The following is a 17,917-nucleotide window of genomic DNA, read 5'->3' as shown; positions in this document are numbered from 1 at the left end:
GTTACCCAATAATGTCTCTATACATGGTTTTGTTTATAAAAGAACCATGTTCATCCATGTCCAGGCGAGTGATAGTGGCAATGAGTGTATTAATGATTTTTCAACTCTCCATCTTAAATCTCTTCAGAAGCTCTTTGATATACTTCTGATCACTTATCATTGTGAGCTTAGGAGTTCGCTTGACTTGTAGACCCAAGAAGAAATTTAATTCCCCCAGCATGCTCATTTCAAACTCACTTCTCATGACTTTTGTAAATTCCTCACACAAAGAATCATTTGTTTCTCCGAAGATAATGTCATCAACATAGACTTGCACTATGATCAGGTTCCTCCCCCGTTTCTTCAGAAATAAGGTATTGTTAATTTTTCCTCTTGTAAAGCCATTTTCTAGAAGAAACTTGGACAACCTTTCATACCATGCATGAGGATCCTGCTTCAGCCCATATAATGCTTTGTGAAGTTTAAACACGTGCTCAGGATGCTCATGGCACTCTAAACTAGGCGATTGCTTGACGAAAACTTCTTCTTTCATAAAGCCATTTAGAAATGTACTTTTGACATCCATTTGAAACAATTTGAATATATGAGATGCAAAGGCAATGAGGATTCTGGTGGCCTCCATTCGAGCAACTGGAGCAAAGGTTTCTTCATAGTCAGTTTCTTCTTCTTGATTGTACCCTTGAATAACGAGCCTTGCCTTATTTCTTATGGTGTTTCCAAACTTATAAAGTTTGTTTATAAATACCCACCAGGTTCCTATGACAGTTCTGTTAGTAGGTCGAGGAACCAAGTGCCATCACTATTCCTCTCAAATTGATAAAGCTCGTCTTGTATAGTCATAATCCAGTCAGCATCTTTCAATGATTCCTTGATATTTTTTGGCTCAATTTTAGAGAGAAATGCTGAGAAGGCAAGTGAGTTTCTTGACTTTGATCTGGTTTGAATTCCTGAGTCAAGAGGGGTGATCACATTTTGAACGGGGTATGAGCTTTTGTGCTTCTAGTTGGACACCTGAATCTCATTATGAGAGGATCCATGTTTTTGGATAATGATCCATGTGTCCTGTTCCTCACCTTAGCAGCTGGAGTTTCATGTATAGTATCCACAACTCTGTTTTCTGCTTCAGTTATTATGATTGAGAGACCAGGTTCCTCTATGTTAGCTGGAGATTCAGCTGTGCCATTGTCATTTGATTCCTTGACCCGACTCATCATATCGGCCTTTCCATTTTCCATATTAATCACTTCACCAGGGACATTTGATAGCTCTCCATCTTGATCACCTTTATCATGTGCAGTTCTTCCAAGAAGGTGTTGTGCTTCGTCAAAGATCACATGTATGCTTTCCTCAACACATTGAGTTCTTTTGTTGTACACCTTGTAGGCTTTGATTGTGATGAATATCCAAGCAATATTCCTTTATCACTCTTGGCATCAAATTTTCCCAGAACTTCCTTACCATTGTTGAGGACAAAGCATTTGCAACCAAATGTCCTCAAGTGTGTTAGCTTAGGTTTTCTCCCATTCAACAATTCATTCGGGATTTTGTTCAGGAGTGACCTGATCATGCAATTGTTCACTAAGTAGCATGTTGTGTCGCTGCCTCTGCCTAGAAACCTTTTGCAACACCACTATCAATCAGCATTGTCCTATCCATGTCTTCAGGAGTCCTATTTTTCCTTTCCACAACACCGTTTTGGAGCTGGAAAATAGTGACTTATACCATTTTCAGCACAAAATTCATCGAACTTTGCATTGTCGAATTCTGTGCCATGATCAGATCTTATACTCACTACATTATGGCTCATCTTTACTTGGATTTTCTTGATAAAGGCTGCAAACACTGAAAAGGTCTCATCTTCGGTTATAAGGAACAAGGTCCATGTGAATCTGGAGTAGTCATCCACAATGACGAAAATGTACTTCTTTCCGCCTCTACTTTTCACTCTCATCGGTCCACATAGATCCATATGGAGGAGATCAAGTGGCCTTGAGGTTCTTACTTCCTTTTTGGGTTTGAAGAACGACCTGATCTGCTTTTCTTTTGCACATGCATCACACACCTTGTGATCTTTGAAACTTGATTTAGGCAGTTCTACATCATCATCCCAAACACTTAGACATGTGAGATCCCCATTATATAGGGAATCAAAATCAGCGACATAGATGTTTTTGTATTTTTTACCATCAGGATCACTTCACCAGTCACAAGGTTTGTGATTGTGCATATTTTTGGCACAAATTCCTCCTTGTTGCCTTTGTCGTAGATTTGAGAGACACTCAACAAGCTGTACTTCAAGCCATTCACGTAATACACATTCTCGATTAAGTGAATGAGAGACTTCCCAATTCTTCCTACTCCCAGAATGTATCCCTTTTTGTCATTGCCAAAAGACACACTCCCTCTTTCCAGGGCTTTGAGTGAAAAGAAATCCTTAGAGTTTCTAGTCATATGCTTCGAGCAGCCACACTCTATATACGATATTTGGCTACTTCCTTTCACTGCTCTGTGCACAAGAGAATCAAGGATTAGACTTGGGAACCTAAACAAGTTTGGGTCCCTTGTAATGAGGAAAGGGGTGAATCAAAGTTCGTTTTTGTCCAAGCAGGCAACATATGTTTGTTATATGAGGGACTAGGTTTTTTTCGCAATAGTTACTTTTTCAACAAAAACTTTGTTTTCCTACTGGGACTGGAATCTGGATTTACATGTTTCCTTGAAATGTCCAATCTTACCACAGTGAGTGCATAGCCAGTTACCAGGTACAATAACGTACTTGCTATGCGGGTTGTAGGGGTTTTTTTCTTTTTGGAACCCGATTCCCTGCCTGTTCCCCTATTGCTCTTATACATTGCAGTGATTGTGTCAGAGGACCAGGTCCACTTAAGAGATTTTTCTAGGTCATTCTTCACTCTGCCTAGATCTTCCTGAAGTTTTCTGTTTCTGTCAAGTTCAACACACAGACTAGATTTCACTATTTTTTGCTTATTTTCAAGCCTAAGGTGTGCCTCACTTGCAACTTCCTTTCCCTTTTGAATGTTCACATGCCTACTTTCCCTTCTTAATTCCTCAATTGTTTCCTTTAGGTCTACAACTACTACCAATATATCATCTCTCTCATGCTCTAAGTTTTCAAATTTCTCAATTAAGATATCTTTTCCCTTTTTAAACTCTCGATGGCCTCTTTTAGATCGACCACAACCATCACTAGATCATCTTTCTCGTGTTCTATTTCTCCTAGTTCCATCGTTAGCACATTTTTATCATTAATAAGGTTGTGATATACATCAATTAAAACATTAGCCAAGGATATAAGATTCTTTTGAGAATATGACTTCAAATTTCTTTGAACATCCAGAAAGTTTACCTCACCATCGTCATGTTCCTCATTATCATCTGATTTTGCTATTAGAGCAAAGATGGAATCATATTCAGCTGCTTTACTTTCCGTTGCCATCATGGAGCTGTCACTTTGATCATCATTATCTCCAGATTCTCTAGAGGAGTATCCCCATGCAACAAGATCTTGTTTCATAACATTGTCAGCGACATCTTTTCTTTTAAACTTTTTGTGAGGAACCTGGTTCTTTTTGCCTCCTTTGTCTGTGTTGTGCTTGCACTAGTCTTTCTTATGGAGAGGGAAGACCTTGATGAAGTATCCTGGCTTCCCAAATTTATGACATAGGTCATACCCTCTTGGCTTGCTTGAACTATCCCTCTTTAGGATACCTCAATTTCTGCGAACCATTTTCTGAAATCTCTTTGTCAGATAGGCCATATCAGCATCCTCACTACTTGAGTCGTTGTTGTCTGTCTTGAGGACCAGGTTCTTCTACCTTTTGGGATATCTTCTCTCATTGTCCTTCTTCTTATTCTTCATTTCATAAGTTTTTAGATTACCAATGAGTTCATTGATGGTCAGCTTCGGCAAATCCTTTGACTTTGTGGTGGCGTTTACCTTGCTTTCCTAGGAACCAGGTAATACACTAAGTATTCTCTTGACAAGTTTGTTCTTGGGAATGATTTCTCCCAGTGAGTGAAGCTCGTTGATGATAGAGGTGAACCGAGTGTGCATGTCCTGAATTGACTCATCGTCCTTCATTCTAAAGAACTCATATTCAGATGTTAACATGTCAATCTTCGTCTGCTTGACTTGAGTTGTCCCATCGTGTTTTGTTTGAAGAGCTTCCCAAATCTCCTTAGCGGATTGACAAGCTGAGATCCTGTTGTATTCATCTGGTCCAATATCACAGATGAAAATTTTTTTTGCTCGAAAATTTTTCTCAACAGCCTTACGGTCAGTAACGTTGAACTCCTTTATTGTTTTAGGAATTGTCACTACTGGCTCACCAATAGTTTTCGTAGGAATAAAGGGGCCATCGCAGATAACATACCACAGTTCTGAATCTTCAGCCATGATGAAATCATGTATCCTTGTCTTCCACCATCCATAGGATTGGCCGTTGAATCTAGGTGGTCTATAGGTAGATTGACCTTCTTCGAAGTTTGGTGGAGTAACCATGTGGATCCTTTCAAGGTGTTAACCTGATAGAAAGAACCTGCTTGATACCAATTGATAGAAACTAAAGGTCCACCAAACTATATAGAGAACCAGGTTCTCAATAAGTTCCCACAGAACACATGCACACTGAAGTAAGTAAATGATACAATGAAATTTTACGTGGAAAACTCTTAGCTCACGGGATTGAAAACCATGACTTATCCTTATATGATTTCAACTTCACAACTGAGCAAACTTCAGATTACAACCTATTGTAACCTAGGAATTAACCTATTTATCCCTTACTAACTTGTAACAACTCTATTACAAGCCCCTTTGTAATAACTCTATTACAAAGCTTACAACTCGACTAACTCTAACCAAGACACAAACACAAAGTTTATGATTTTATAAATATTTTCTACGCAATGCTTCACACTAAGGTAAGTAGGAATTACAAGTAAAGTGTTTTAACAAAGGTGCAATATAACTAAGGACATGTAATGACTCAATACAGGAAACCGGTCCTGCGTTATCTTGTTCAATGTTCTTGATGCCCTTGAGAATCACTTGTAGGATTGACACAGACTTGAGAGAATGCTTGATAGATTCTTGAATGTACAAGTATTTTGTTTTACTTTTGCTTGATGTTAATATGACATTAGTGACATCACTTGAATGATGCAAGCATGTTAGGTAAAAAGGTATTCCCTATAAAGTTGATTGTTGCATTGTTCTTGTACTGTTGCGTGTTCAGGCATCAACTTTATAGCTATGGAGAGTTGACTTGTACAGTTTGTAAGGGAACTGGTGGCCATTTCTTCCCTCCGTTGTTCCTTTGACTCTGAAGAGTTGAACCACGTCCCCGACTTGAGACTGGTACTTGAGGATGTGTAACAGGTTCCTTATTTGGTTCTTAACATTAAGTTTGTTAGATCATCAAAATATAACATGGATACATATAACCTATCAATTACTCTCTCTCTCTCCCCCGTAGCTTCAACTGGTAAGTAGATTTTTTTGAGATAGAAACTTTACTACTTATTTGGATTTAACAGTTGGAAGTAAAGAAGCAAGATGATATCTTTGCTTTTGAATGATTCAAGAGACATGTCATTCCTTCAAAGTTGGATCCTAATATTGGACATGAAGAAGTTTCAAGCGATCTTGAGCCAGCTTATAATAACCTAGAATCCTATTTCATGTTTGGTTGGCCAGAGTGTTGCATGTCAATTTTTGTTTTCGTCTATTTGAAAATAGCGTCAACCAAAGAACTTCTGTCTAATTTATACACCAGCTAACCCGGTTCATGTAGAAATGCCCTTTTGGAATTTATGCAACAATATGAACTTTAATGGTCAAGCTAATGTTTGCCGCTCGGCTGTCAATGATTGTTAATCTTAAACATCTTCATATGAATAACCCCAAGTATATGGTAATGTCATTTCATTAGGTATATTTAAATGGTAGTAATCTAGCAAAAGTTGTTATAGCAGCCGGAGGAAACTTCGCAGAAGGAATAATTGAATTATTTTTTAACCTTTTAATTCTGCAGCACTTGTTTTAGAGCAAGATCAGGATGTAGACAGCTATAGAAAAAAGAAAAATCCAAACACAATTGGAGGGAAATGTTTCAACTCTAATGACATATTGCCGTCTAATAAAGAGTGTGTGGAGAAAGTGAGTTGTTGAATTTTGCGTATTGAACTTGTCAATGTGCTACTGCTTTGTAGTTACATGATTGCCAGGTGGCTTCATATTGTAAGGTTTTCTGTTGGTAGTCGGAGCTGAAGTTATCTTTTATGTAATAGATCGCAAACTATAGAAAATTTACGTGTAAAGTAAACTATCATTAGAATTTTATTATAGAGTACCTCTATACATCGCGAAGATCTCACAAGAAACTATTGTGAGGATGCAGCTAGGAAGAACATTGCTTTACGTATTTAAATAATGTTAAAGTTAAACTCTCTGGACGGTAGTGTTCATTGAAAGTACTCCTGAGTCAAATTTTCTCTTCTTATATTGGAGAGTCACTTTAAATAGTCTTAAGTCATAAAATATGTAGGTAAAACCAGATGCACTATGGTAATTCCTTTAGAGTTGATTTATTGGTGTAGACCTTTTAATTTGTTTTCTTCTAGCTAAATGTCGTTCATAATGGGATAAGAGCTTATCGAAAAACTTTAATGTCTAATGGACATGACATTATTTCATAAAATAATAAAAAAAAAAACATGATATGTATTTATGTCCAAATTTATTTTCATGGAGGCCAGTCACCTTGGGTATTACTCATCTTAAAGCTCTATATCATCGAATAGATTATCCACCCTATCAACTTTGAATTGATCACCTGTAGACTATGAAACGTAATGGTCTGTCGATGTTAGGCCCGTGCTCAGCATGTGCATCCTCTCAGGAGTACTTTCAATGAAAAATATTACTAAATGCAAACGGGGCGGTTCAAACGGGGCGGTCTTAAGCGGTCCAAAAAGCCCATAGTGGGCCGGTCCTCACCAAAAAGCCCGTGATACCGGGACCGTTTAGCCCGGGATCGGCAGACGGGCCTGGGCCGGTTCAACCGGGCCAAATGGGCCCAACGACTATTTTAATTTTTTTTTAAAAAGGGTTAACGGTTAGAATTTTAAAAATGTAGCCGTTGGCCTGCATTTTTAGCCGTTTGGCACTTTCAAAAATAGTCATTGGGCCCCCAAACTTTTTATAATTACACTTTTTCCTTATTCTCAACTATAAATATCCCTCATTCTTTCATTTTTACTCACAAATTCATCAATCTCTCTCAATCTCTCTATAATTTTCTTCTATAATTGCTTACATTATTATTGCAATTTCGTGAAAAATTGTGAAATTGGTGAATTGAAGTCTTCAAGTCTTCAACGATATTCAATTTTCAAGAAGTTGTTCGTCAATTCGGTAAACTCGTTCCAACTCTTAAGTTTTAATAGTATAGTTTTATTTGTTTTAGTTAGTATAATTATAGTTAATATGAACTTTTCTTTGAAAAAAATATTTGGTGGTAAGGGTAAGGGAAAATCTAAAATTGGTGAATCTAATCGCCAAGCTACTACTCTTCCCCCGGCTTCCCGACCCAGACCTGTTACCCGTCCTCCTCCACCTGTTATTCTTGATAGTGATAACCCTTGTTTTCAATTTTTCGATAGTCAATTTTGCCATGATGTTGCGCCAAGTCAACAATTAAATGAAGAAGTTATGAATGCTCTTTATCCTAATCAAACTATCTTTGAAAATGATGAGGAAAATGATGATTTAGATGAAACACAACCGAATTTAGATGATACACCTACTAGTCCTGTTAATAACCCAACTGATGCCCCGCCTGACCCTCCTGTAGTAAACCCCACTTTTAATAGACAACCTTCTAAATGGCCCGAAACATCTCTTGTTTGGTACTTTTTTACTCAATTAAGAGAACAAAATAAGGCTAAGTGTAAAACTTGTGGGTCTTTGATGGCTCATAAATATATTGGAGACCGTAGCGGTACGGGTACTTTGACTAGACACATAAATCAACACCCTAGAGATAAATCTAGATATTTACAAATGAAAGTTGCGCAAGAGGGGACAAGTGTAGATACTACGGTTAACCCAAGTACAGGGTCAAATCTAGTTCAACCGGGAATTAACACTGTTACCAGTGACATTTTATATTATGATCCAAATGAAGATCGTGAAGAATTGGCAAAAATGGTTACTGTTATGTGCTTACCCTATGGTTTTCCTTCTAACCCTCATTTTGTGCATTATATTAGAAGAGGTTTTAATCCTACTTATAAAGGTTGGCCTTGCGCAACTGTAGAGAGCGATATTTATAAATACAAACATGAATATGAACAATATTTGCGCTATTTATTTACTCATATAGATTGTTGGATTGCTATTACAACTGATATTGGTAGAAGTGGTAATGATTGTGATTATCTAACTGTTACAAGTCATTGGATAGTTGTGGATTGGATAATGAAAAAGCGCATTATTACTTATAGAATAATTAATTCACGCTACACAGGTAAGTTTATTGCTAACAAAGTTGCAAATATTTGTAGATATTTTTGCATTAGAGATAAAATAATGTCGGTTTCAATGGTTAACGCTTCTAGTAACACTAATGTTATATGCTTGCTTACAACTACACTAAATGCTGCATTTAGTAATATTTTTCATGTTAGATGTATTTGTCATATTTACCATTTAATCGTCGGTGATGGTATGAAAGTTTTAAATGTAGAAATTGAAAAGGTTAAAATGGTTCTTAATTAGCTTTTTTATTCAAATCGTAGAAGTAAACTTAGAGACTATTTTAAAAAATGTGATGAATTTGGACTTAGAGAATGAAAGGTTCCTAAACCTTGTCCGACTAGATGGAATTACATGTATGAAAGTTTAGTTGTTGCATATGAATATAGAAACCCAATAAGAGCAATGTATAATACTCGTATAGGTGATGATGATGATGATGATGATGAGTATCTTACAAATCAAGATTGGACTAATTTTAAAATATTTGTAGACTTTTTAGAACAATATCATGTTGCTACAAATGAATTATTTGGGCAATATTATCCTACTATTTCTAACTGTTTAGTTTATATTGCAGCACTTGTAGATTTATTTACTCAATTTTCAGAGGGTGGGGTAATTTATTAACAAACTATTAATTCTATGAAAGCTAAGTTTAAAACATATTTTTTCCCTATCCCCCCAATTTTTGGTGTTGCTGCAGTGTTAAATCCTACACTGAAATTAGGAAGTCCTCGCTTTTGGTATTCAAAAATTTATAATGCTTTATCACTTTCAGCTGAGGAATTTGCTACACTTGGAGATGCAAAAGTCTCAATTAAAATATATGCTCAAACAATTGATAATGCTTATCAACTTTCCTTAGATCATGCTAGACCAATTGTTTCAACTCTTACTTTGTCTAGTTCACAATCATCTAAAAGAACTGCGGGCCTAAAAGCCCTTAGTTCTTGGACGGAGTTCAGGGGTTCTCAAGGTGATAATATTGGTGATAATTCACAACTAAATGAGCTTCAAGTTTATTTGTCGCAGGGACTTGAATCAGAGAATCCCGACGGCTCTTTTGATTTTTTGGAATGGTGGAAGGACAAACAAAAACACTATCCAGTTCTTTCAAGGATGGCTCGAGATATTTTAAGTGTTCAAGCTTCAACAGTGGCATCAGAGAGCACTTTCAGTCAAGCGAGGCTTCAAATCGGTGATCATAGAGCATCTATGAGGGAGAGTTTGGAAAAATCAGTACTCTTCAGAGATTGGATCCGTTCGGAAAGAAGAAATTTTGCACTTGCAGAATCACAACCGGAGATAGACGAAGCTTATGAAGAAATGCTAGCGGAACTTACGCAGGATGTTGCTTCGCCCTGAAGCGGTGATGAACAAGCTTCTTTTCCACCACCACCAACGAAGATTCCTTCGGACCTTGAAGGATTTATGAGATTTGTTAGAGATAATACATAGACTAATATGTAACTTGTATTTTGGCATATCTTCCTTAGTTTTTTTCCTTTTAATGGTGGTATTAGTACCTTGTTGTGCTCATTCCATTGTGGGGAGGAAGACTAAGAAAGATATTGCCATTTTTTGTTAATATCATAATAATAAAAATTATAAGTCATTTCCTTGAATATTTCATTGCAATTTATTTTGTGTTTAAATCTGATATAATATATATATATATTGTTTACAAGAAATTGCCTTAGATAAAAAAAAATAGCCCGAAACGAAAAAGCCCGTTTAGGCCCGTGGGCCCGGCCTATTTAGCCCGGGACCATGTGGGCTTAGGCCCACAGTGAGCCGGTTCCACCCATTTTGACCGTTAGGCCCGGGACCGTTTGGCCCGGGACCGTCAAAGCCCAGCCCGCCAAAGCCCGAGACCGTTTGACCCAGCCCGTTTAGCCCATTTAAGTCCGGACCCGACCCAGAATACAGCCTTATTTCCTGACAATCAACTAAATATTTTACATTATACAAATGTATCAAAATTTTAATACAACGAATTGTTTATTCGTAAAAAGAACAGTCAAATTTGAATACGTCGTTTATAGGCATGTGGATTATGTTGATCTGATAGGTAAAATAATGAAAAATAAAGGAAACAAAACAGATATAATATAGGAAAGAAGAAGCTTGAAATTCAGATTGATTCCACTGAAATCAAAGATGATTGGAAAGTTTCGATGTTAGCCTTGTAAAACTTAATAAAATATGATAGAAATATATAGCCTTTCCAATTCTACTATTTCGTGTCCCTGTAATGAGTAGAAATGTTGCTATTTATCGTTAAATTTGAGGAGAAAAAATCCACAAATTACACCCTCTTAAAGATGAATAAAAATTCCTCTTGATGATTGTATAACATTAGGAATAAATGCTATGATTTTCTGTAATGACTACTCCTTTAATGCTGCTCTCTCTAACTGATACCTTACTTTCAAATTCTCTTCCCTCACCTTTATGTACTCAATATTTATACAATATCGGTCACATGGTTGTATCTGGTATTAACTATAAGTTGACTCATCTCCACCCGGTCATCATTGCCACAGGTCTGCTCGAGAGACGTACACATGTAAGCTATAAATTTTATTCAATACAGATAGTTCTCATACTTTCCAGTGACTCAACTTGACGTGATCAAAAAGTAGATAAGACCTTCTATTTCTTGGCAGAAAAGTTCTTGAAATGGCTTCTGACGCTTGAAAGGACGCACATCTCTTTGATTTTAATGGATTTGTCACTTTTCTCCGTGATTCGACGAACAGTTTCGCCAGTTACCTAGATAATGATGGTTTTTTTTACCGGACCGCCTATAAATTTCCCCCTTTTTCATCAATTTTATCTTTCACTTTTTTGCATCTCTTCATCAAATATTTTTGAAGTCTCTGTAATTCCCTTTTTCTCAGCAAAATATTCTAGTTTGAATATCAAATTCTTCTTTTCTAGTCCTCATGTCTTCTATTTTTTCCTTTCCGACAACTTATTCTGCCACCATCTTGTTATAACTTCATCTCTCCCTTCATCCACCGGCACCAGGACTTGCATCGGTGACAGACCATCCAAGAATAACAAATCTAAGAATTTTGACTTTCAACCTCCAACAACAAATGCAATCATCCATTCTAAATAGTCTTTTAAAAAGGTTCTACAGATCCAGAATAAGTCCTCTAACCCCGATGATGACATAAATATAGCAGTTGGTGAATATCCTTCATCTATTTGCCTGGCCAGCATTCCTGTCGTGAATGAAGATTGTGATAGGAAAAATGTTGAGGTTTTGGCCACCTCGAAGTTGAGAAGGTAACATTCAGCCAACTGGGTTCTCCCAGTAGTAGAAAACTTAACTCAATGGGTTTAAAAGATTTTGGATACTTTCACGCTAGAACTCTGTATGTGGAAAACAATTTCACTATAAAAAATTGGAAGTGCAAGAATCATGGTGAGAATAACTTGTTCTTTTCCTTTTGGTTGACATGTGCCTTCATTCGATAATAGATTACTGATTTTTCCTGTTTCATGCTGCAACCTCATTCCTTCCAAAGGGATCATTTATTTTTCCGGTGGTTGAGGTTTCACTTGACCCGAAGGTAGCCCAACAACTACTTCAAGAAGCCCTTGACTGGAAAAGGGCTCGTGATGCAAATTTTGCTTCTAGTGATATTGCACCATCAGTCAGTCCCCTGCCCAAGGGGAAGAAACCTAAAAGAAGACACTCCTCAAAGAATGAGGCTAAAGAGAAGCCCTTGTTACATAAGAGATTCTGGAAGGACTGGACACTGTGGTTCTCGATGAAGAAGAAACTGAGGATGATGCTGAAATGGTGTCTCTTCAAAGACAAAGAACAAAAACACCAACAATTCATCCGAATGACGTTGAGGGACTCTTTCGAGAGTCTGAATTGGCTGAAATAGTTGACTCTCCTTTCCGGGCTCCGATTGTTCTCATCGGCTAGAATGGTACCACTTCGATTGCTGCCCCACTTTGTACTTCGCCATCTGCTTCTGCTCCATTACTAGTCACTGCTACCCGAGAGCAGGAAGTTCGTTGCCCCAGGTCTCCTGATCACGGGAACATATAAAATATCTTTCCGGCTTCCATCCAGGACCATAATTGTAAATGCAATGTTACCATTACAATTCCCAATGAGTCCCATGTGCTCTCGAAACTGGTTAGATTAGCCAATTATTTGAAGCTTCTTGTTGCAGAGAAAGACTAGTGGGAAATAGATGCTCTTTCTGTTGAATGTTTAATCAACAACAACATGCATCTTTCAACTCGGGTTTCTTTTGTTTTCCTCTCCTATTTTTTGTGCATAATTTTTTCACCCTTATCTCCGATGATTTTAAGATTAACTTTACAGGCTAACCTTTTTGTCTTTGAGGGTCTACAAAGGATGATACTTGATAAGGAAGCTTTTCAGTCTGAACATGATCAACTTATTGAGTGTCTTCCAGCCTTAGAGAGCAAGATTGCTCAAATGGAAGAACTCGAGGCCCGGTTTGAGCAAATAGAGCAATAAAAGAGGGCTCATTGTCAGTAAGCCACTCAGCTACATGCCGAACTTGTTGAGTTAAATGTTAAATTGGCATAATTGTAGGATGTTTTTATGTCACAACCCAAATTTCATAATAGGTTGTGATGACGCCTAGTTGTATTGCTAGGCAAGGCAATGCGTGAGCCTCCACTGCATTTCGTTCGATGGTTCGAGGTCATGAGTAGTTTCATATGATGTATTATGACTTGTGTGTATCGTCAGCTTTGATTTTTGGGAGATTCAGGATTGATTCGGAATAATGATTCTCATCTTAGAAGCATTAAGTTATAAGATTTGACCAAGTTTGACTTTTATGTTTTTGACTTCGGATTAGAGTTTTGATGGTTCTGTTAGGTTCGTATGATGATTTGAATTTAGGCGTATGCTCGGAGTTGCATTTTGAGTCCTACTACCACTACAGAAATCAGGCGTTTCTTGGTTTTGGTAGGCTACTATTGTCGCTTTGTGGAAGGGTTCTTATCTATTGCATCCCCATTGACCAGGTTGACTTAAAAGGGCGATCCATTCAGATGGTCTGATGGGTGTGAGAAGATCTTTCAAAAGTCCAAGACTGCTTTGACTACAACTCAAGCTTTTGTATTGCCCTTACGATCGAGGATGTATAATGTCTATTATTTGCTTTGCGTGTTGGCCTTGGATGTGTCTTGATATAGGACGACAAGGTGATTGCTATGCATCGTGCCAGCTGATTCCTCATGAGAAGAACTATCAGATGCATGATTTAGAGTTGGCGGCTATTGTGCTTGCACTTAAGATTTGGAGGCACTACTTATATGGTGTGTCATATGAGGTTTACACTGATCATCGGTGTCTTCAATATTTGTTTAAACAGAAGGATTTGAATTTGAGGTGGTGGAGGTGGTTAGAGTTATTGAAGGATTATGTTATCACCATCTTATATCATTCGACTAAGGCAAATGTGATAGCGGATGCCTTGAGTAAGGCAAAGAGTATGTCATTTTTTACAACTATAGAGAGACATTTGGTTATGGATGTTCGGGCCTTGGCCAATAGATTTTTGAGATTGGATATTCCTGAGATTAGTAGAGTTTTTGCTTGTGTTGTTACACACTCGTCCTTGTTTGAGCGTATCAAGGCACGATAGTATGGTGATCCACACTTGCCAGTACATGAAGATACAGTGCAATGAGGTAGTGCTTGTTGACGATCAATTTTGGCCCTCCCCCTTTTTCAATTAATTTACTATGCTTCCTGATCAATAATAATTTAATAAAGTATATTTAAAGTGTTTTAAAAATTATTCGAATTACTTGTCTTCTTTTTCTAAATAATAATAATAATAATAATAATAATAATAATAATAATAATAATAATAATAATAATAGTTATTAATGTTAATCGTATACTTATAATCATAGTGGTAAAATTAATTTTAGGAAGTATGTTTATGTTCTCGCCACGCACATATGAAAAATCATCCCACCTTGTCTCTCCACATGAACAAACTTGATATATATAGACTGCCTTATCTCGTTACATGTGCAATATAAAAAATAACAATAGTATGATAGAAACCTCATCCATACACCCAAATAATCCGGCCAACAAGTCCATATGTGCCATAATCACAACAACTCAACATGCCAACAATTGTCGTCAAGACAAAAAATTTACAATCTACCAACACAATGCACAAGGACAAACCAGTAAAGGAAATGCAGATGGGTGTTCAACATATAAGCATGAATCCAGCTAACTCAATTTAGCAACAATCTCACAAACGCCCAAATTGGCCAAATTAGGAAATGCAAATCCTAAAACATGATCTGTAGTATGGAACATGAACTCAGGTAGTCTTCCAAAAAGGAATCACGTAGTGCAAATATCCCTTAATCAAAACGAGACAATAAGAATAACCTCAAGTCAAATCCAAACATAAATCACACATATGACCATGTACTCACTCGTCACCTCGTGTACATTCCATTTCACACATATTACAAATAAGCAATTAAGACAAATCCTAAACGGTAAGTCCCCCATATAAGGTTAGGCAAGATACTTACATCACAAGCCCTCAATCAATACTTTAAAAATGTTTTTCCTTTAAAATTCACATCTGCTCGGCTCAAATCTAACCAAAAATGACTTAAAAATATTAAACAATGCAAGAGAAACCAATCAACTTAAATAACTAGAATCTATCCTCAAAACTCAAGATTTTAACTTGAAAACTCATTTTTCACAATCTTTCACATAATGCGCCGAAATGCGCTCGGGTCACCCCAGGCCCCAACCAAACGTGCGTACAAATCCAAAAATACTATACGAACTTACGAGAATCATCAAAACACCAATATGAGGCCGTTTACCAAACATATTTACCGTGGTCAACTCTAACTTCATTTTAAGTCAAAAATTAATTTTTTTGAAAAATCACATAAAAGCTTTTCGCAAAGAGACACAAACCACACACGCAAATCAATAAACATTAAATGAAGCCTGGAGTCGTAGAACACCATCCTCACCGATAGTAACCTCCTTAGCACCACCATGTAGTACCGTCTCTCTAAGAACCAACAAGCGCGGATCATCAAACTGACGATCCTTGATCTGCTCGGATAATGAAGGCTGAGCAACGACGCATGCAAGTACTCGGCTGGGCTCTGAAATATCCAACCTCACAAGTCTGTTAGCCAAGGACTGAATGTACAAATCTAATGGCCTCTCCTCTGCTAAAATGAATGCCAAACTACCCATACTCTCTGCCTTTATGCTTAGAGCATCCGCAACTACATTCGCCTTGCCTGGATGATAAAGGACGGTAATATCATAATCCTTTAGTAAATCAAGCTACATGCTCTGCCTCAAATTGAGATCCCTCTGCTTGAAAAAATGCTGCAAGCTGCGATGATCGGCGTAAACCTCACAGGACACCCCATAAAGATAATACATCTAGATCTTAAGAGCATGAACAATTGCGGTCAACTCCAAATCATGTACATGGTAAGTTTTCACATTGGGCTTTAGCTGACGTGAAGAACATGCAATAACTCGCCCCTCCTACATCAATACACAACCCAAACCAACACGTGTGTCATCGCAATACACAGTATAAATCCCTGAACCGAAAGACAACACTAACAGTGGTGCTGAAGTCAAGGCGGTCTTGAGCTTCTGAAAGCTCGCCTCACAATCATCGGACCATCGGAACAGAGCACCATTTTGGGTCAATCTAGTTAGATGCTGCAATAGATGAGAATCCCTCCACAAACCAACGATAATAACGTGCTAACCCGAAGAAGTTCCTGATCTCACTCGCTGTGGTAGGACAGTAAAGATAGAATATCTAAATGAGAACTTCAAGGTCTGTGGATGACATTGCAACTACCTCGTAGTCTCACAAAAAGCTAGCAACAACTCAAGTATGAAAATCAGCTCGACCAGATGTACTTGGATCTGCACACGGAGTGCAGAGTGTAGTATAAGTACAATTGACCGCATGTACTCAATATGTAACAACACTATTCTTGGGCTGAAAGTAGTGACGAGCTCCGAAACAAAAGTCAGATGCCAATATCAATAACCAGTAACTGTTTAGAATATAAATGGAAAAAAGTAGAGACAGGTAGCTCAACATTATTATGTTCAACTTGTTCACATTACATGAATTTAGGCATGCTTTCAAGTATAACAGTTAAAGCTCAACATAGGTAAAGCATTTCATTTACCAGCTAGCATGAGGAAAGTACGTCTTTATGCCTATATGTCAAGTATACATGTCAAATTAATAATATCACAGGGAATCCATATAAATATTCACACATAGAACTGTATGGGTGCATGGAATATCTGTCCATCATCAAGGAAAACATAAAACATTGTGCATGCGACCACTGCTAGCATGTCATACTCCAGAGGGGCAGATCTTGTCCAAGCAATAATCATAATTATTTAGCCCAATACTAAGGCCTAGAGCACGCATCACCCCCAAAACTACCACTTAGCCCAATATCGGCCTGGCGTACGCATCACCTCAGAATCAATACCAAACCATCTATATTTCCCAAACTCAATCATTTACAGTACAATTCTCATATGAACACACCTCACCATATTTAGTTTAACTATTTTCATAAGAGACATTTACAACATGTGAGGAATTAAATAAGAAGCACTGAGGTAGAGATATTGTACGCAGATAAGGCATCATGAGGGAGAACATGTGTATAATTAAGGCAAATAGCTCAGAAATGGCAAGAGTATCCCTATCAAATCTTAAACGAGTAGCATATAGCCTAGACATGATGTCTAATATGAATTATAATTCGAATAACCGAACAAGTAGGAAAAACACAGAAATAAAAGGGTGTGATAGCAAAACAATTTCGGTAATATGCTAAAAGCAACCTCGAATCATGAAGACGTCGGTGCACGTACACACGCCCATCACCTAGCGCGTACGTCTCACCCCAATACCTTTCATAACGTAGTTCTCAAGGTTAAATGCCCTCAAATCCAAGTTTAGAAATGTTACTTACCTCAAACGAGTAACTCAATACTCTAACAAGCCCTTGCCTCGCGAATCAGCCTTCGAGCAACTCGAATCTAGTCACAAAGAACTCAGTATCAAAAATAATGTCGTAGGAAACAACTTCAAACAATAAAGTTTCGATATTTGTCAAAATAGAAAAGCCAATCCTGGGCCCGCACTCCGCAACCTAGAAAACTCACAAATTCCAAACACTCATTAAATAACGAGTTCAACCATACCAATTTCATCAATTTCAACCATGATTCAACCTTCAAATCCTCATATTTAACTTAAGAAGTTTTTACAA

General features: G+C 37.5%; 1 protein-coding gene across 1 annotated transcript; it reads right to left on the bottom strand.

Annotated features, from left to right (window-relative positions):
- Positions 1–3,967: 3,967 nt before the first annotated feature.
- On the bottom strand, positions 3,968–4,417 carry LOC142176174 (uncharacterized). Its single transcript, XM_075243261.1, has one exon. It carries the CDS (start codon positions 4,415–4,417, stop codon positions 3,968–3,970), a length of 450 nt encoding a protein of 149 aa, XP_075099362.1.
- Positions 4,418–17,917: the final 13,500 nt, after the last annotated feature.

The sequence above is a fragment of the Nicotiana tabacum genome, chromosome 22, assembly GCF_000715075.1.
Source record: "Nicotiana tabacum cultivar K326 chromosome 22, ASM71507v2, whole genome shotgun sequence".
NCBI lineage: Eukaryota > Viridiplantae > Streptophyta > Magnoliopsida > Solanales > Solanaceae > Nicotiana > Nicotiana tabacum.
The sequence above is the reverse complement of the archived record's forward strand: the minus strand, read 5'-3'. Positions and strand labels throughout refer to the sequence as shown.

Excerpts from the sequence above, each read along its gene's own strand:
- LOC142176174 (XM_075243261.1), bottom strand. The coding sequence starts at position 4,417 with ATGGCTGAAGATTCAGAACTGTGGTATGTTATCTGCGATGGCCCCTTT.